We start from the raw sequence: 21597 nt of genomic DNA, 5'->3' as shown, positions 1-21597 counted from the left end.
TACTCCAAAGATACTCTAACTCACACCACAAGACAAAATCCTGCTAAAATATGAGAAAAACAGTGGCAGTTTTTTGTCCCTGGACATCTCTATTTCATAGGATTCTTCACACTGTATCAGATGCTTGCTACAGACATACGAGACAAGATGAAAAATTGTCAAAGTACAAATAAACATCGACGATGCTTGTCCAAACCTGTAAGAACGTGTTGTCAGATACTATTGCTGGGATACTTACCATCATATAGTGAACCTAGACGACAGTGGAGGATTTCTGTAGATCATATTCACAAAATGAGTGGCCTGGTAAGTCGACACATACTTAGCCTAGTGGGTGTATGTGCGTTATGGATCCCCAACACATTTGGGACTGCCTGCAGACTGTTCTTCTTGCTTCCCGAGTTTGAGTCCAGCCTGCAACTTTCAGTGATTCCCCAGTGTGGTTCTCAGTGTGCTCTTGTTATCCCTCCTTAGAGTATACCTCTTCCTTTTGATATAATTTTCTTTTTTTTTCCTGAATTTTAGCACTAGGGTTCATTCCATTTCGCTCTTTAGTTTCCACATCACTTTTTTCACTCTTATTTTCTGCCAGTAGGGTTTCTGGCAACATGAACATCTGGCAAACTAACTACATCTGGAGCTCTGGTTGCTAGAGATGGGCATGCTGAATGTTTTGATGAGTAATAGATGAACGCCTCCATTCTGACAGCTGCCAAAAAGTTATACAATGACAGATCCTCTGGTGCTTTAAAGGTTGTCTCTGCTGATCCTCAAGTGTAAGGCATATTTTGTAGGTCAGGATAACTAGCCAGGAAAATATTGTTAGTGCCCAGATGTGCTGATGGGTACCCACCTCCTGGATAAGGGTTCAAAGATTTGATCATGTGAGATTGTCATATGAGGGTGCCAAAACACCCACCAAGGGCAACAGTCAGTCTGTAGAGAACAGAAGATCCTTCAGCCTAGACCCCCACTCTTTCAAACTATGGAACAGAATTATCTGTATAAGTGTTGGGACTGGAGAATATGACAGTGATCGAAAGGTGCTTTTACTCCTCTCTGCACTACTGAGAGCTTGCTGGAAGAGAAAACCTGGGTCTGAAGAGTTTAGGCCAGTAGACAAGGTGCCACGATGGTCAGACAGTACCTGTCAGGCAACCAGATGCCTACTGGAAGCCATCATGGCCTATTGTTAGAGGTCTACAGCTAGTTCCTGGGCAGCACATGAGGAAAGCAGGCCATATGAAGAGGGAACCCCGATAGTTAGTAACCTGACCCATGAGCTGCTCACACAGTAGGGCGTGCAGTGGGAAGAGTTTAGCTCCCCTTTATTTCAGGAAGCTGACTGCTTGACTGTGAGCCTCAAGGAGGTATTTCTGAGCTGGTGTTAGCAACTCTGGGAATGCCAATTACCTTGAGTTCCCAAAAATGACGAAGGAAGGAAAAGCAACATCTCGTCTGTAGGTCCCAGCTATACTTAGGTATAACCTGGTCACCGTTACTGTCAGTTTTACTGGCAATTATGTGCCAGTAAACTCTGCAGATCAGACATCTCCAGAGTTACGTTAAATCAGGTTTTCAAAGCAAAAACAGATAACAGTACTGAGCCTAAGGTCTTTTGTGAATTGTATCTGGACACAGCAATAAAATGTGCCTTTCACAGGGTTATGTAAGGAGCAAAACTAAGGCCACATGGAAGGACACAGACTAGTGACTAGGATCTAATCACAGTCTTCCCACTTTCACTATCTTTGGTAAAAACAATTATAAATATGTGAGGCTGTGCATTTAGATATTGTCATAAATAACAAATGTACAATGTTTTACCAGTTTGCCACAAGAAAGAAAAGCATCCTGAAGGCAGGATGTGCTAATTGAACTATACAGTTGAAAACTCAATTAAAGGTATTAGAGAAGGAAGCAAGATGGGAATAAGATAACCTGTAAAATATGACATCAGGTAAGATGAATGCAAAATAAAATCTAGTAAGACAAAAGTGAAGATGACAGAGATCTAGTCTGGTAGTGACTTTTACTCTGTACTTCCCTCCTCTTCCTCTGGAGGCAAGTAAAAGAGGAAGAAGGATGAAGCAGTCGCCTGAGACAATAAAAGCAAGCATTTGAACAGAGAGCAATTCTAGTGTAAATCGAGAGAGAGATAATAGTTGGCCTAGATGCAGTCATGGAAAGTCTCCATCATTAACAAAATCTTGTGGCTTGTAATTACACCTTTTGGCAACCTGATTAAAAAAGAATATTTCAAACAAGTATTCTGTAGAGTACATATTCCTCTGTGCTTAAAAAACCAAAGAGAATGAATCCCAAGACCAAGCATTGCACTCTTTAACAACTGCTCTGGATTGTTTAGACTGACCACTTTGCTCTCCCACACCTGGTCCCTGGGTGCTCAGAGGGAAATAGGTCATGTTAAACGGCATAGTTTAAGAATCAGGTGTGGTTCCATCCAAGAAAGTTTTTTGGTGCATGTTGAAAGCACTGTTGAGTCCACATGAAGCCATGTCTAGCAGTATAAGACTATTTACACTACATGTGTAGCCACAATAGGCAGTTGTCTGATATTATTGGCTCCTAATACTGTTATAGGCAAGCACAGATCTTGGTATGGGATGTATAAGGACCATGGTGTTGATCTTGAGTATTACTGTGCAGGAGCACCAGGCTGAGATTCACCCACAGCACATGCCTGTGAATGCTGCCCAGAGAGGTGCTATGGGCAATGCAGTAAGTAATAGGACAAATCTGCACATTCTTCTCAGGAAGAGTCTAGGCAATGTGAGATTGTAAATGGTTAAGATGAGTAGTTGTGTCTGTTCTAAATCTACCAGGCTCTTTTCAAAAGAAAGATGTTTTTGAATACTGGCATACTCTTTTGCTTTACTTTTTCATTGCAATCTTCAATTTACTTTTCATAATCTTCTTTTGAATTTTCTCCTAATTCCTCGTCCAAGACATTCAATGCACTATTTACTGCCATTGTACTATTAAATCACCATTTTATCACCAAATTATCACCAAAACACCATTCTGCTGTTGGAAAACATAAACTGGATAATCCTATACTGTTTTTTTCATCTGAACATTAAAATATATCTAATAGATTTGTAAGTGGAATTGTAATAGCCTACTATTGGACTGTAATGGACTTTTATGTATTAGGGTAAAGATGAGACAGGTATTGTGCAATAACCTCAAAGAAAAGGACTGCTCTGTCACAAGTTGTGTGTGTGTAAGGGTGGGGAAAAGTTGTCGTTCGCTAGTTACATGTAGTAAATACTTAGGTTAAAACAAACTTTCATTAGGAAAAGTTCTTTTTTCTCCCAAGTCTAAAGGAAAGATTTAAATGATTTTAACTGGAGAGCTATCAGGACAATCTGGCACTGAATTTTAGATGGCCAAGGTCTTTTATGTAAAATGGATTACAAGCACTCTTTTTATTACAATATTGTTCCATTTATTGGATCTTAAGTCTGTTTATAGGCAAATAGCATTACTCTCATTTGAAATATAGAGAAACTGAGAAACAAAATTCAAAAGAATTTGCCCAAGGTCATTATTAAACACCTTTGCTAGTCCTTCTGCTATTTACTCAGTAACAGAAAATATTTATTTGTAAAAAACTATTTCTTTTTCTGAGGTAGGGAACAGTCTTCATGGGTCAGATATTGTGACATAAATTACTTTTGCACATTCTTTCCTGAGAAACATGACATAGCTTCTTCTACCTTTATCAAGAAATATTAAGACTGGCTTCCTAGTAACATGAGATTTGTTCACTTGATTTTCTAGGAATAAAAGTCAGACAGGAGCTACCATTAAACATCTTTTTATTATAGTCTTTAATGTACATGCAGAATAAAAAAAAGTGTCAGTTATGTCTGTAAGCATATAACAATGAATTAAATGTTTTTGATCAGCAAGGTATTTGGATTAGGGATTAATAAATCTAAGTGAACAGACATCTTTCAGGATATACATTTTATATGGTAAATCAAGAAGGTTTCTTTCAGACTGATTTTCCTCATAAAATATTTCTTGTTTACAGTGTTGCTTGTTTTTAATACTGCAAAACTCTATAATAGTACACTCTCCATTATGTACATAGAAAAACATAAAATTCTATCCATACCAGTGTCTGTTTTAAATGCAAACAATAGTAGTTAATATGTTTGTAACTTCTGTGTGCACCCTCCCACCCCCACCCCCCCATTAAAAAATGCAGCATTTTCTACACAATCATCAATGCTTTGGCAGCAATCGAACTGAAGGCACTCCTGTGTTAGGTAAAGCAATACGTGGGATATCAGCACTAATTTTGAAAGCTGTAGGTGTACCAGGCAGCTCCATGCTCTTTCCAAAGGCCACATCTTGCATTCGCAGAGGTCAAGAACTGTTTTGTCACAGATCCCAACTGGAGCAGGCTCAGATCCCAGTTAAGTTTACAATAAAGCTGGTGAGCCTCACGACTATTTTTACAAATGCTTCATGCAAACCATATGAGGATACACACAGTATCTCTGAACACAGTACTGTCCAGAGGGCAAAAAGCTCTTGTAAGTCACAGCATCAGAATATGTTGCAAAGGCTATATATTCTAGGCCTTGCACTTTGCAACGTACGATAGTTTCACACAATACCCTCCATTTAAGACTTCTTGCAGCTCAGCTAAAGAAAAAAAAACAAACAAAAAACAAAACAAAACAAAACCCCGCAATGTGAAGTTTCTAAGTCATCTCTTGAGATGGATTAGTTTAGATTCAGTAAAGCATCAATTCTCCAGAAAACATTCTGTGGACTCTGTGTACTAGTGGTATGCTGACATCTGCTGATAGGAAAGTGTTTAAAGCTCACAGGAAAGTTTCTCTCAGAGGCAGCTCCTCCTCAGCATTATGTGGCTTGCATTTGGCACACCTCAATTTTCTTTGCAACTCTGGGTTATCTTTGGCATACTTGATATATGTATTTATATGAATACTTGGGAAAAAAAAGCATTATGAGATAAGCACCTAAATGCTAAATAAGGGTTGTGTCATAAGTCACAGTCAGGAAAACATTTCCATAATGACCAGTTTTAGTTTTCAACTTCAGTTTGCCTCCGCAGTTCTAGCAAGGGTAGAAAAACAACTGGCTGCAGGCTTCGAAAAGTGAGAATGAGATAGAAAGTCACTAACTGAAGCTTTTTATGGACATGAAAACTTTCATATGTCAATGTCTCCAACCTGATAAAGTGTTAGATTTTCAAAGCATACATTAGTTTAAGCAATTTGTTTGCTTAACTAATTTATTCACAGAACACCATATCTGACCATGACTCTAAACGGCTGTGGTCATCTGACAGTACAATAGAAAAAGAACATTCTGCTAAAAACCTGCCAGCTTGTCATGTTCATTCTGCTGCAGTAGCTCTACACTCTTTGGCCACAATGGCTCTATAAAGTTGGAAAGCACTTTTGTAGTTCTTCAACACTGCTGTGGATTTTGCTTACAAGGAATGAATGACAGGATAAAAAGGAATCCAACAACAGCACATCAGTCTCTGAACTGTCAGTAAGATGATATGCAACCGGTAAGGAGGAATAGCAATGTAAGGTTAGTTTGAAAGGTAGATTTAAGGGAAGGAAAAAAAAAAAAAAAAAAAAAAACGGCAAGTAGTCCAGTAGGAATAAACAGTAGAAAAGGACACTGAGCAAATTATTATTTTGGGCCAGTCTATCCACCACCAGTTGCCGCATGTTGCTTTGGAAAACTTGAAACTGGCACCAAAAAACTCCAAAAGAAACAAAATACCCAATCCCACTCTAGGCTGATGACTCTCCTTGAAAGGTCCCTCAAATCTCTTTCCGTACTGTGGCTCGGATGCTGCTGAACATTTTGCCTATGGCCTCAAACAGTGGGTCGCAGAACGTGTGGATGCAGATAGAGTAGACACGGCTAATGCACTGGATCTCAATCAGGTAGCTCCTTATGCAAGGCACCACAGCCCAGATGTGCAGGAATGACAAAATGGCAAAGTAGATGCCCCAGATGAGAGCCATGGGAATGCCAAAGATTGCTGACAGTAAGCGATAAAACCAGTATTTTGTTACAGTGAAGGTGGTGAAACTGGCCTTCCAAATCCCATCAAAGCTGTGTGTTCCCTCTGGCTCAGCAATCACATCTTCAAAATCAATCTGCAGCAAAGAAGAGCACAAATTCAGGTCAAGTGGACACTCAGCAAGCGCAGCTTCCAGAATCCCCTTTCCTGGAAAGCAATGGCTCCCTGGAACCAAATGCTGAAGCTTGTACTTCCTACATCCTAAAGTGATGCTCATTCTAGCATATTGTCTAAGACATCGATCAGCATTATTGTTTTCTAGTGACTGTCAGGAAACATAGATAATTAGCTCAGAATTAGTCATTTAATGTTAGATAGAGATGAACTCACCACAGACATGAATATATTTTCCTCCCCTCCTAGAGACTTAAGGGTATGGAATGTCCCTAAAGTCTACTTAAAGGGAAGACCAGGTGAACAAGGTCATCATGACTTACTTGTCTTAACTTAACCTTTTCAGATCTTTCCAAATGGAATGGAAGTAGTTAGTCACTTCTGCCCCATCTCCAACATACATCAATAAAACAAGTGAATAAAAAAAAAGTTTATCTGGGTTTTCCCATCTTTTCTTGTTTACCGTTGGTGGATTTTGACAGTGAATAAATGCTGAGGTAGCTATTTGAATATATACTTTGAAACAGGCATAGTTTTAAGCAGTCTGAAAAAAGAAAATACTAGATTTTCATCTAGTAGCGGATTTTTCATCTGCTCCTCTTCAGTAGGGAAGGGTAGGGATCTCTTCAGCAGTACTAAATATAAGGAGGCTCTTCATATTAAAGTCATTTTGTCCAAACACAACCTGTTTATGTGATAACACTGCTCATGAAAGACATGCCAGACTAACATAGTAATATTTATAAGAAACATACTCTTTCACATATTTCATAGTTTTGACTATTATTCATAGCTCGTCCAAAATGTCACCCAAGGAAGCAGTACATTCCAACGTGCATATTTTACTGATCTCTGTTGAAATACTAAGCTATGCAGGAAGCTTAATTGTCATAACATTTCTATTAGAAAATTAACAGAATTGTCATGATTGTTCAACTCCATGTCACACAAACATGTGTTTGATATAACCCACGATACAGGATATTTAATTTAGTCAGCACAACAAAATTGTATAGGTACTGCACTGAATAGGAAAAAAGAATGTCACAATATGTAAGAATAGTACTCTTCTGTAAAACAAAACAAAACAAAACAAATCTGCAAAAAGCTAAATGATTGTATAAATTAGATGGAAAAAAAAAAAAAAAAGCATTCCTAGGACTGGATCCTAAAGTCAGATGACACTGCTGTCATAAGTGAAGATTTACAGGAGCAGGCTAAGTATGATATGGGCCAAAGCCTTCAGAAACTAAAGAAATAGTATCTTAGCATGCTGGAAGGAGCTGATCTGTAACAGCAGTGCGTTTACATTTCTTTTGATCTAAAATATACATTAGAATAGGAAGATTTCCTCTCTGTTTCCTGCTGAGTCTCCAATCAGCTCCAAATACCAGCTCTGCAGCAGGAAAAAAAAAAAAAAAGGGCTATAAACCACTGTAGTTTCCAGTTTCCTTTACAAAAAGATGATTCCAAAACAACACCGTATAATCTACGGACTATTGCTTAGTTTCCTTGTAGAAGTTGGTAGCCTTTTCTCATTTGAGCTGTTCAGCATTTTCCTACCAATTTTAGTAAATCCATGTCTTCCTTCAGAAGTTCCAGGCATTTAACTACATCAGTGACTAAGTCTGCTTGGCTAAAATTATTAAAAATCCTTGGGAGTAAATTTCTGAATCACTTGGGATGTCAAATATCTTGAATGTGTAACATCAAACAGTCTTAACATATTATTGGTCATAAAGAACTCTACCTGACATGGTCAGTGTTTCTCTCTAGGCAACACGCACAGCAAACTATGAGCTTTTTCCTTATTATCCTCTATTGTGATATAGGCTCTAGTGATTCAGAAATGATTTAAGGTTCTTTTAGAAAAAAAAATAATCCTCACACCTAAAATAGAATTTGCGTTGAAATTCTTTTGTTGAAAACTTGTGTTGAAATCAACATTAAAATTTGCATTGGCTGGATATCCAAGGAATACAGCACAGCTCTTTGCACTTGTCTGTAAAGATGCGCAGTGTCAGAAATCTATTTGGAATTCCTGAAATTGAAGAGCATAATTTTAAATAATAGCTACAAAATGAGAACATGAAGAGATAGTTAGAATCACAGCTCTGTTTTGCAATAATTGCATATGGATAAAATAACTTATGCTTCCATGAGTCATAACCATGAATTTTTGTTAGAAATCTCAGCAAATAGTTTCATTGAAATTAGTGTATAAACACAGTGTATAAAGCACAATTTATATCTACACTCAAAATCACCACTGAATAAAAGCAGGAAATTGCAAATTATTTGGGCTCTGTAATTTCAGCAAGTAAAACAATGCAGATCTTGTGGGAATAATTCTAATTCTGGGAAAGGCATCACAGGCAATAATATACTCCATATCACTTATATACTTTATATCACTTATAAGTGACATAAGAATAGTTTTATGAAGTACAATGACTGTGAAATAATGGTTTGAATTTGTCATTAAAAGTTAGCTGAATTCTAGCATGGAACTTTGCTGGATATACTGTGATCTTGTTTCCCAAATGAAACAACGAGAAGTGGATTTTAAAACTGCATCACAGGGTAAAAGAAAAGATTGGGATGTATATATGGAGAGGTGAGTAACATTCCCACAATGGCATCACTGGTACAGCCAGATTGTGCACATAACCATGATGGAGCAGTTAAGTGCATGTTAAGGTCATGCCTAAATTTGGGGCAGAGTCTCTCTCTCTTTTTTTCAGCTATCTGATAAGCAAAGTATTAAATCCTTTCTAAAAGGACAACGACATTGAGTTCCATCAGGGTTTTCATGCCTACATCTTTAATTTGCTATCTGGGATATGTTTTTATCAGCAAGATATGCTTATGGCATACAGAAAGAAACTATGGGTTAATACAATATTCATAAACCATTTAAAATAAATAGTAAAACTGCCTGTAATTTGACATTTGCTTTTAAAATGATTCATTGTAATGAATGCTTTACTGAAGAATGGAAGTTGGTAATCTCATTGGTTTCAAGATCAAAGAGCAAAATTTCTGCAATCACCATTTTGAGCAAGCATCAGTCTTCTGTCCTGCACCCCCAAGATGTGTACAGATTGATGCTGTGGAGCTGGTAGAAGAATCGGGCCACATAACACTTCCAGATGGGCACCAAGGGATGATGCTGGTGTCAGAACATCACATCTTTAGCTGGGTTTTCTCAGCTCAAGTGAAACACATTTGTCCTAAAAGCACTCAGAAATCAGTGTGCCTGCAGGGTGATAACGGATGGATATTCAGGTCTCCAGCAACTGGCAAGAGGTTCCTTCCTGGAGTAACTTTAGCAGCACAGGATGTGTTTACACCAGCTACGCATAACCTGAATAGATGGTGTTACAGGATCAGTAATTGGTGTCTCACAACTTTATCTTCTCTAATTATGACTCAGGCTCCATTTTCCAAATTGCTTCACTTGGAATAGAGAGAGATACTAAACTGTATTGGAGAGTAAAAAGATTGATAAAAATAAAAAATAATAAAAGATAAAAAGTCCGATAACACTAAGAACTCTCAGATTAATACAGTGTGAAAAGGAAACTGTGAACTGCTTAAAGGCTATAATAATGTTATGAAATAACATACATATCAAGTATGTGTGTACAAGTCTAGCTACAACTGAAATGCTAACACCTGAGGTGCAAAGAACTCATGTAAACTGGGCTCTTCCAATTCTCAGTTGCTACCAGATCACATATTAATCCCACTAGCTGGGAAATGCTCTATTTATTTCATAGTGCAGGCAGTACAGATAAGTTGTTATGCTGCAGGAACTGAGATATCACCCTGATTCTTCCTGAACTGAACCACTCCCATGAAAGATCCTGTTTTTAACTCACAGGGTTCTGCACAGACAGCAGCAGAAATAGGTCACTGAATGCATTTTGTCTTGCAAAAGTGTTATTTATGTCATTCAGATTACTCACCTTCATTTCTGTTATTTTCCTCTGTTTTTTAGTTCAGTAGCACTCACTGTGGTGAGTGTCATCAGATTGACAACAGGAGTCAAAATGAACTAAGTAATGTAAAAATAGGAATGATAGGAGAGACAGAAGGGGCCAGAAATATGCTCTAGGAAAGGAGGACACTCTGCAACTCTCCACTAGTTTGTAGAAAGGAACCTAACTGGTTCACAAGTATAAGATACCTTTATTTAAGGTATTTTTCTCAACTGCACTTTTGCCAAAGCATCAAACATATGTAAATCTGTGAAGAACTCTGTTTTATCTACATGAAGACATGCTTAGGTTATACATAAGTCTTGTTCGAAAAACTACAGGTTGAGTGTGTAGTTTGTTCTAGAGTTGTCAGGGTGTGCTCTGAAATAACCATGAGTTATTTACCAAGCTAATGAAAACACAGGCACATTCACTTGTGAGAAGGACATAAGTAAAGGAAATTTGTTTTGACCCACTAAAGGATGCTAATAACTCACTATAGCCTTCTGATTCAGCCAAAGCTATTAAACATTATCAACTTCTGTTCCATGCCTACAATACACTTCCTGACTTCAGCTATTCTTTGTTTCCTTCTATTCAGTTTTGTAAAGCCAGTTTTTACATTGCTTGAAGTTTTTGTCTTGTTCTGCTAGAGAAGTACGGCAACTTCTTTTGCTCTGCATGTGTTTATCAAAATTTTGCAAAGAAATTAAAGAACCTGTTGTGGTTCTAAAAGATTTACAAGAAAGGGAAATGGTGTGAAAGATGTCTTATTTTTCAAAGTCGGTTTAAAGAAATTCCTACTGATTGGAAAAGCTTAAGAGTGTGAAGTGATTGTTTTATAAAATAAACAGCTGACTCATGAATACATGCCTTATATGTGAAAATAATTGACCCTGGCATTTTATTCTCTATGTAGCACAATCTGGCAGACTAGTAAATTGTCTTAAAATCCAACCCCAATTTGCCTATGAACAGTTTTTTTTGCTCTTTAAAGCTTGTTCTTTGAGGTACTACCTTAGAAACCTCATTGTACTGGGTCAGTCAGAAAAAAATAATCAAACCCACCACATTTTATGGGGGCTTTAACCTAATATAAATTTTAGGGAATATAACTATAATTATTCAAATCTTTGTGTGTGGTATCTGTGTTCTATTACTGTGCTGAAAACATACAGCTTGCACTAGCAGACACTAACACTGCTCTTTTTAGGAGGATTCAGACAGCTGTTGAACATGCCTAGTTTCTGAATATCTTCAATGTCTTGTGGGGTCAGTGAAAAGATGCTTGGGTCCTTACAGAATCACAGTATCTCTTGTGATTGATCACTAATGTCTCCAGTCAGGTAGATTTTTTAAATAGGCACACAACCTGAAAAATGGGAACTATCCCATCAAAGTGGGATCACTGCACTTAAATATTCTGCCTGGTTAGGGCTATAGTCAAGCCAGACTGCAAGCCAGGTCTTTGATGAATAATTTACATGCCTGAATATATGTGTATTCAAGAAAGAGTCATGGGGTAGTTTTTCTTTACATTTTTAACACCAAATACAGAGGCTGTCTTTACTGCTAACCTTGTGCTATGATAAAACAGGCTTTTCCCTTATACGAAGACAGTAAGTATCTGCTTCCCCAGGTTACGTTGTATCTCTGGAAATCTAGTAACAAATCAATGTATAGCAGAAATAGACAAAATCTTATTTTCTGTTGCAAATAATGTACTTTGTGGAATCCCCAGGGCACTCTGCTTCCTTTCAAAAACAAACAAACAAACAAAAACCTCTACTGAAACAAATGTTTAAATGATCACACAATACCAAGCTGTCCTATGGCATGAGTCACATTTTTGAGGTGCACATTCAGGACAAGTTCAACTGCAAATTTTGGGCAAGCATGTTATAAAAAAATAGAAAATATGTGAGCATATAATTTTTTTTTTTGTTTTTTCTACTTCCACCCACTGTTTGGAAGCTAAAAATGGCCAGTTACAGTGCTGGGAGAATAAAGGCATCACAGCAAATGCAAAAAGATTAAGCAATCAACCATGCTTTTAAATTGGTGGTATCAACTAAACTCGCCCTTTAAAATTTTATGTTCACATGCTAGTTACTCTTTTTCTGACCACTGTCACAGTTTATCAGAAAATAATAAAAAACATATTAGGTAGTTTCTACTGAACCTGAGGGAAAGAGCATGGGAGGTGTTGGGTTGTAGGGGTAGAGCTGTCTCTTCCCCTCCCTCCTCCCAGACAGAAGCTCCTAGACATTGGGAGATTTCACTGTTCTGAAGGTGTCGGATACAGCACATTGCAGAATGTCATGTTTGCAAGGCCTGTATGAAGAGGAACAGGAGGCTGCTCTGCACAGTCCTCCAGCACAGTCCTCCCTTCTGCCTGAGGATGCACAGTTATGCCTTGGAGATCACAAAGAGGAAGAGTCATAGTTTTTAAGAGCAAGTATTAGGGGCTGCCAGGTGTACTACAAAGGCAAAACTCCATTCCCTTCCACAGTATTTACATCAGCCTCAGATTGCGGCATGAATGGTTACCAAATATGAAGCCCCAGTAGGCCCAGGGATGGCATGAGCTCCATCAGAAGCCAGGAGCCCCAAGAGTCTCTCTATATTGGACTTAGCAAAATTAGACTCTGGCTGTCAACCTTGAACACTGACTTCAGAATATACCGCTCTCACTAGGACTCCAGATTAGCTGGCACGAGACTCATTTCTTTGAAAAGAGAAAGAAATGCCATGACTGCAAATGGCTAGAACATGTAAATACAGAAAAAAAAAGTCAACCAGATAAATCTATGGCAAATAAAACCCTAAACAAGCAAGCAGAAGGGTTCCACTCCAGTTATTTGTTCAAACTGACTAATTAATTTGAATTACATTCCATTTCTCCATGTCTATTTTCCATAATATTTCAGGAAAAGAGCTTTTTGCTGGCAGATATCTTCATGGAAACAGTGAATTTTTACTGAGTAGTACTGAATATGCCAAAAAGCAAACAATGCTTTAATAATTTAATGCTTTAATTTTCTGTTGGAAAATAGAATTGAAGGACTATGCCCATCTAGCCAGAGAAGAAAAACCATGTCCACGCATAAATGACCATTACTACACAAATAGCAAATATTCACATGGATTGTGAACAATCTGAAATAATGTCATAACTCGGAAAAAGGGCATGATTGCAGATCATCATTTCACCGGCTAAAAATCAGTGAAAATAGTCAAAAAAATAATTCACTAGTAATTACCAAGCAAACAACATCTCACTTCCTCACCATTCTGAGTTATTGATCCATCCTTGAAAAGTCCTAATCAGATGGACAATTTCATTCAAGTCTGCAGAACTACGTGAGAAAAATGCTATCGATGCTAACAGGACAGTGCTGCAGCAGCAGGGCTTGCTCCAGAGATCTCCTCCTGAAGCATTTGCCTGCCCTATCTCAATTTAGTCTAGCAGAAGGAATAAATAACAGCTTGAAGGAGACATCTGTTCTGCTCTGAAACATAGCTAAACTTCCTGTGCAGGTGGGGATACTGTATCAGTCAGTTCCCTTGGAAAATACATGGATGCTGTCAGAGTAAGCATTTGGACAGAAAATAAAGTGGCTGTTTTCCTCCCTGGTAACTAAGCTGCTGGGATGTCATTACACTTTTCCCAAAGTGGAAGTCCTATTAAGCATTTTTCTGTGTTTCATGCTCCATCTTGTGTTTGATACAGCTGTTTTAGCAAGGAATGACATATTTGTCTATGTGTACAAGCATGCACAAGCGTATGTATCTGTATGTTTAAAGATGCATATTCACCAACACTGATATCAGGGTGAAATTCTGACCATGTAGAAGCTAATGGAAATCTTTTTATTGATTCCAATGGGGTTTGGAGTTAATCCAGAAACCTTAACAAAAATACAGGGATTTTGTTAAACAGATTTTTAGATGACTATATTGCTTTTTAATACAATTGGAAGGGTCTTACAAGCCTTCTGACATAAATGTTCCTGTGAACTCCCTTGAGCTCTGGTTCCTGTAGAAGGTTCTAGCATTTACACTTCTAAATGCTCCAGCAGGACTCAGGCTTAATCTCTGTCTGCTGTTCATGTTACTGAAGTGCCCACTTGCACAGGTTATATACAGGCATTTTCTTAACAAAAACATTACAACCAAACCCTCTATTCATGAGATGTAGATGGAATTTTTAGCAAGGAAATAAACCACTATTATCAGCCTTAAGTATCACTTTCTAGGGCTTGCTCTAGATTCACCTCCCACTAGATTTAGGCACCAATGGGAAAAGGGGGAAAATGATCTTAGACTCTTTTGATGGTAAAGAGACATCGTTCTGAGGGAGATTTAGATCTAAAATCCAGTTTTTCTCTACCATTTGTAAAGCAAGACTAAGGAGAGGAGACTTAACTAGATACAGTTATACACAGATACATTCCTGCTAATTGCTGCAATTATTTATAGCAAATCTGCACAACTTAAACACATGTGCCCCTCTGCTCCTTTAAAAAAGATTTGCCTCTGCATTTCTTGTATCAGCATGTTGTCTTTCCAATGGAAGATCTTAAGTTACTGGTCCTTGAATATGAGATAGATACTATTTTCTAATATACTGCAAAATAAAAAGCAAGGTGTCACAACTCTACAGTTGCAGTTTTGCCATAAACTGCACTGGAAGAGACAGAGATGAACTTGGGCTTTACAAAAGGATAGGAGACTTTGAGACTGAGGTCTACAGGAGGTATTGACCTGATCCTGAGGGAAAACTGAATGTGCTTTTTTTAAATATTTACTTGGATTCTGAGAAGGGATTTCAAAGGCAACAGAGGAAGTGATGTAATTAACCTAGGAGGTTCCTTGAGACTTTTCTGCGACTCCAGGCCTAAATTCAGCACAGCAGGAGTTTGGACAGGGAATGTGATCCTTTCACCTTAAGCTGTGATGGCATCTTCTCACTTCTTATCTGAGAAGCTGAATTTATCAGTTCCCCTTTATTTGAAAACAAAGCATATGTCCAGATAAGGAAAAGGTTACAGAGAAAAGTTATCCTTGTTCAGCTCTGTTCAACACTAAAATTTGCAGCATAACTCTTGAGCAGACGGAAATTCAAACTTATCCTTAGTTTAGAACTATTTTTCTCTTTGTTTATCAGAGATCGTGACTTTTATGAGACCATATGAGTTCATCTATATTTGTTCCTTTCTGGTGCTTACAATAGATCAAAGATCAAATTCTCATTGGGGACTTCATGATAGACCACTCTAACTTAAGAATTTCCTTGTTCCCAATAATTTTGATCCATTTGGGTAATAATTTTTATCAGATGGTATCTCTTTAGATCCCATGGGGAACAGAAGACAGTATTTGTATCCATAAATTGGCTAAGAATTCTAAAATGAATTCAAAGTGTTCTCAAGAATTTCTGAAGCATTCTGTTAAAGTATAAACTTCAACAAAAACTAAAAATATTTGACTTCTCTGAATCTGAGATAGTGTCCAATAAATTTTAACAAAAGGAACATCCATGTTGAATAGTTGGCTCTGTCCCCCTGGTCATTAAATGAACATTTTCCTATGGAGTTATGAGTCATGTTCATCTTGCAAGAAGCAGTGCATAAGGCTTTAATAATACCACAAGCTTGAATACAAGTAGAATTTTCAAGAAAGAAGATACTATTGCTATCTGTAGTCCTTGAGAATGTTCAAAACGCCATGTCTAGCAAAAAGGTATCCAGAAACTACTAATTCCCGTGGGAAAAAAAAAAAAAAAAAACATTTTTCAGAAGTTGGAGGCCTCACGCAGTTCTTCTATTGTGTTACCTTCATAAAGATTCCCCCTTTTAACCTCTGAATCCTAAACTAGCCGGAGAAGAATAACTTGAATCAGACTTGTATCATGTATAGCCAAGCTTAAAGATTTGAACTTTACTGCTTTTTTGTTTTTTGTAAATCTAAAAAACATGCCTGGATGTTAATATGGCATGATGTTTAAGAATCAGTTCATCAAATGTAGTTGTGTAAAAGTAAGATGTTATGGCTAGGCCAAATGTACAGCCAATGTAGACACACAGTCCTGAGGCGTGGAGAAGGAAGGTGCTCTGTCCAGTTGTCTGTTCGTGCACTTACTTACTCAGCAGTGAGTGGTGGAAATGGTAGTAAAGTGGTAAATGGTTTTAAACACAGCTTAAAATGACTGTGTAGTACTCTTTTCCATAAAGCCTCCCTAACTGTGTTATAGTGTTTGTCAACATCTGACTAAAAATTCCAGACTTTTCACTGCAGTAAGCTGAATTGCCTTTAACTGCATTGCTTTTAAGTGGCAGTCATGAATAGATAATTGTTTAAAAGTTGGTACAAAAGCTCAGCATTGTTATATGTATAGCCAAGTACCGGCATTTTCTTTTCCTGAGAGAAAAGGACTCTTTCTTACACAACAAACGGTAGAGAGACATCACTTGTTTAAAACAAAATAATACTTATGTTCTGGATGGTAAAACAGGCAAAGGCCTTTTCCTCTAGCTCACTGCTGCAGGAAAGAATTATAAACTATGGATGTGTCTGCCTGTTTGGGGCTCACTAGTCCAAAAGCAGCAGGTTACGCAGGACAGGCTACACAGCCCGCCCCTATCCCATGCAAGGACCAAGGAAGTACCAAGAAGCACAAGCCAGCTTCAAGCTGGCTTGACTTTCTCCTCTGTTTCTCCCCAGTCCAGCAAATTTTGTACAGACACAGATGCTCTGAGAAACTTTAAACTCCAAAGAGCTGGACGACTGTAATTTAACCATGATCTGGAAAACACAATCACTGTTTTGGGAAACAGAAAAGCAAAGTCAGGGAGTTCTGGAAGAGAAGAAAGATGACTTCAAGTACTTTCAAATGAATCCTGAGTCATCAGGGAATGGATGACAGATGAGAGAAAAAGACTTATGTCACTCATATGTGAAAATTGTGGGATACATGTTGAAGAGAAGAATCTGCCAGTAAAAGACATACGAACATACGACATATGAATCAAAAGGTGAAATATATATATATATAAAATCATCCAAGTGATTACTGGAAGGCACTCTCTGGTGCACATTTCTCTTGATAAAGTCCCTATTTGCCTCCTATTTGCCTAGCCAACCTTCCCACTGCCTCAAGCAATGGCACCACTCTGCCCTGCTCTCATCCTCCTGAGGTGACGTGTGAGGGCAGTGGCATGAGGAAGAGACTCCTTCTTTTCCATTCCTTGCTGAAGGAATTCGAGCAGGAAGGAAATTCTGGCCATTTTACTAGAACATGCTTCCTCCTGTGCAGCACTGCTGGCTTTGCTGTCTGCATACCTCAGCTTTCATCCTTTAGGTATGTAGTAAGGTCTCATTTCTATTCTTTTCCAAAAAAAAAAAAAAAAAAAAAAAAACACATTATTTGTCCCACTTTCTTGGAAACTTCACAGGTATTAGCTTCCACTTCACGGATAATTTGAAGATAAAATGTAAGCAAAGTCAAGCTCACCACTATCTTTGACGTAAAGCTGCTCCATCTGTCCAGTTTCACAAAAGGATCTGGATCAGGTGCCTCTCCTGGGCCTGGCTTGCTGCCTGCACCATTTTATCTCCTGCAGAGGAAGCTGGGCAGATACTCTGCACTACACATCAAGGGAACATGTCTCCTGATCCTCACAAGCAAGGGTTATTTTTAAAATGTGCTATGGGAAGTATTTGAATACAGACAACACTGAGGCCTTTTAGAGAGCTGCTTACCGAGCAGATTCCTCGTTCTCTGCCTAATCATCTCTGTTTCATGGTTGACTGCCTTGTCCCCAGCTTCCATGCTATTGTGTCTCATAGCCAAGTGGCAAGAAATGCGGCAAACGCTGACTAAAAGGTGGAAAAATCTAAAAAAAAAAAAAAATCTAGAAAAACACTCTCTAAACAAAGTTGGGCTAAGGCTGAACTGCTCCTCTGGCTTTAAAACTACTCCAAACTTTTTTTATTATTTTTCTTTTTTCGTCTATGTCTTTTATTGATTGAGGATTCGTTGTGTTATACTAGCATTTTTTTTTTACATCTGCCCTGGACAACTCACAACTGAAGCAAGAAAGGCAGGAGAGGGGTCACAGATGGCTAAGAAACAACAGAATCTGTAACTTTTTTGGCCCAGTCAGAGTTTGTCCACAAGGAGATGGATTTATGGCTACTTCTAATAAGGCAAACTTGAAAACAGGATCCAAACACTCCAACCGTGGCAAAATTCCTCTCTAGACAGTTCAGGTTGGACCTATCTGTGGAATATTGTAAATGTTTATGAAAATCAAAATCATCATTTTTTGTCCTTGAAACAAGACAGAAAAATGTCATTTTGCAATGCCCACATTTGTAACACATGCTGTTGCTGTTACAATGCAGAATGGATCCGGTCTGGTAAAGATCACATTGTTTTTGATACGTTTGTATGTCTTGACACGACTACCAGACACTCTCTTGCTGTTACAGAGGCAGAACTGGTGCTTGGGCTGTTTGCTGCGTTCAGTAAATGCATTTGTTGGTCCATGATTATTTAGAAAGCACAAACTGGAGTAGCTTGTTTTTTCCGTCCCTATAACTCTTATTTTGCCCCTGTGGGAGGCAGAGAGGGCAGGGCAGGGTTTGTACATTTTGATCTCCTTTTAGCCTGTTAGGAGTTTTTTCCAGCAGCGCTGTCCCTCTTTCCCAGCAGGATCTTTCGTTCTCTCGTTAAGTTTGTGGATACCCAGATTCCAACTTACTTGGGGGCTATGACTCATCCTCAGAAGGTTTGGTTGCTTTGGGGACTTCTACTGTTGCTGCATGCAACAAGCTGTGGTGTAGTCTCATTTCTCAGCTCTTGCATTTTCCCTGCCTGCTTAGCTGCGCCTCCAGGGCTAAAATAAAAAGGAATTGCTCTGTCCTTATCAAAGCCAACCATTTTAATAGAAGTTTTGTACCATGAAGTACTTTTTCCAAAAGTATGCAAACTGTACTCTTTTTTTCCTTCTAGATCTCAAAGCTGGTGATGGCTCCTTAAAGACAGAACCTGCGCTGTGCAATAACTTTTAGGGCTGATCCAACAAGATGGCTAGATATGTTCAGCACCTTCTGTGTGTGTTGAAGTCAGTGGGATCTGAAGATACTTGAGACATTATTATATTGTCTGCATATGGTGTAAATCATCTTTGTGACATACATTCAGGGGCCAAGGTCGATCTTTTTATCCTCTGTAAAGAATACAGTTTCCCTTTTTCAATGATGGGTCTTCCTGACCAAGGGACTGGGTGAACTAGGACTGTGCTGTTCTGGACTTAAACTAAGCAAGCCAGTTAGTGGGTTAGTTTCACACTAAGACTGGGTAACTCCTGTTTTTCCTAGGGTCAGACAAGCCCAGGTAACAGTATCCCTAGCCTTCACATACACAGTGCTCTGCTAAAGGAAAAAAAATGGTTTTATGATTTTCTGACCAAGATGACTCCAAGAAAATATCTCCACTGATCCAGATTTGTCAAAACAGTCTAGCTCTGGATTAAAAAACATGGTAAAAAAAAAAAAAAAACAGGCAAGAGTGCAGTCAGCTTTTGCTTAACCCATTTCCTTTTATCATTTCTAATGGAAAGGAAAAACGCCAGGAAAAAAAAAAAAAGGGCAAAGAAATGCAAGCTATGACCAACACCTCTGCTTTTGCACCCACATGGCGGGCGATCTGTGTCGGGTCCTGCAGGTCGTGCAGGACTGCGCTGCCCAGCGCGGGCGGGTGCCCCCTCCCTTGCCAGCCTCCTCTGTGCGCGCCCGGGGGAAGGAAAATCCCTCTGCCAGGCGTTGCATAAGGGAGAGCAGCTCCTTCCCGCTGCCCCGGGACGCCGCGGGCCTGGGCGGAACGGCGGGGCTGCCGTGAGCCCCTGCGCGCCCGCGGGCAGCGCGGCGGGGGCGCCCAGCGCGCACTCCGCCGTGCTCGCTTTTCCGAAAAAAAAAAAAAAAAAAAAAATGGAGCGCCCCCCCGGGTCGTGCAGCAGGTGGAGGGAGGCGGCTCTAGAGGTTTTAGAGCTGCTCTCCCCTGGACGCCCTGTCGCTACCGGGGCAGGACCGGCCGCTGCTGCCAAGCGAGTAGCATCCCCCCCGCCCGTGGCCTCACCTTGACCACGTCGTCGTTGAGGTGTTTGGGGTCGCGGTTGACCAGGTCGATCTCCTTGGTGTGCACGTCGTGCACCGCCTTCTCGCTCAGCTCGTCTGCCATCATCTTGTTGTTGGGCTTGTAGATGTTGCCCTGCTCCCTGACGGGCGCCGCGTACAGAAAGCTCTGCGGAGAGGCGCGGGCGGCGGGAGGGACGGAGCGCCGAGGCGGGGCGGGCGGCGGGGGGCGGCCGCGGCTCCCGCGGCGCTGCGCGGCCCCGGCTCTCGCCGCCGCTATTTAAACGCCGCGGGGGCCGCCCCGCTCCCCCCGCGCCACCGGGCTCGGCGCTGCCGCCCGCTCCCGCCGCCAGGCGTCCCGGGAGAGCGCGCCCGGCCCCGCGCCCGGCACCGGCCCGAGCTCCGAACCCGGCACTGCTCCCGTGCCCCTCGCTCGGCTCCGGGACCGGCCCCGGGGCTGGCGGGGAGCGGGCGGCTGCGGCGGCTCGCCCCGAGCCCTTGCTATAGCGCCCACCACGGCCCCCTCTCCTGCAGCGCTCCCGCCTTGCTGCCCTCGCCATAGCGCCCTCACGGCGGTACCCTCACCCTCCTGCCCTGACCTCACTGCTCCCATCGCAGCCCTCCTCGCCATAGTGCCCTCGCCGCAGCTGCAGCCCCGGCCCTCGGGGAGCCGCGTGCCCCGTGCCCCGCCGCAGCCGTCACCCCCTTCCCTCCCCGCGGCTCCCGCAAAGGCGCTGCCCTCGGCGCGGGAGGCAGCAGCGAGGCAGCCCCGACGGCGCCCCCGGAGCCGCGGGTCCCGCTCGGCTCGGAGGGGCTGCGACAGGTCCGCGGTGCCCCGCGGGACCGCGGCGTGAGGCGGCCCTACCTCCGCGTCCACGTATTTGGTACCGGACATGCTGCCCCGGGCTCGGTGGCGGTTCTGCCTCGGGTTTTTCTCTGCACTATGATTTAAACGAGCGGAGGAAGGAAGACCCGTGCAGTAGAGCAGCGAGCCAGGGGGAGGTAGCTACGCGGGAGAGCGCTGGCCGCGGGCCAGGGGCTGTTCCTCTCCGCGCTTGCCTTGCATGAGAGCGGCGGCAGGACTAGGCATCGCCCCGGGGCTGCAGGCGGGAAGCGCCCGCAAGCCGCCCGCGAGTCCTCCGACCCCGATCCCGGCCCCGACCGGGTCCTGGCCCCGACCCCGACCCGGTCCCGGCCTCGCTGCAGCCCGCGCTGGAGGCGACGAGGCCGCGGTGAGCAAGGAGGCAA

The 21597-nt window shown here is 41.1% G+C and overlaps 1 protein-coding gene across 1 annotated transcript; it reads right to left on the bottom strand.

Moving 5' to 3' along the window:
* Positions 1-5281: 5281 nt before the first annotated feature.
* On the bottom strand, positions 5282-21351 carry CAV1 (caveolin 1). The gene is made up of 3 exons (XM_088523725.1): positions 21215-21351; positions 20354-20518; positions 5282-6188 (listed from the first exon to the last, which is right to left on the bottom strand). The coding sequence occupies exons 1-3, from the start codon at positions 21242-21244 to the stop codon at positions 5847-5849; spliced, it is 537 nt and encodes a 178-aa protein (XP_088379851.1). The 5' UTR covers positions 21245-21351; the 3' UTR covers positions 5282-5846.
* Positions 21352-21597: the final 246 nt, after the last annotated feature.

The sequence above is a fragment of the Tinamus guttatus genome, unplaced genomic scaffold (assembly GCF_059628265.1).
Source record: "Tinamus guttatus ecotype Peru unplaced genomic scaffold, ASM5962826v1 Tinamus_guttatus_pri_ptg000018l, whole genome shotgun sequence".
In the NCBI taxonomy this organism is placed as follows: Eukaryota; Metazoa; Chordata; class Aves; order Tinamiformes; family Tinamidae; genus Tinamus; species Tinamus guttatus.
Note: the sequence above shows the minus strand (reverse complement) of the source record. Positions and strands in the feature narration are given on the sequence as shown.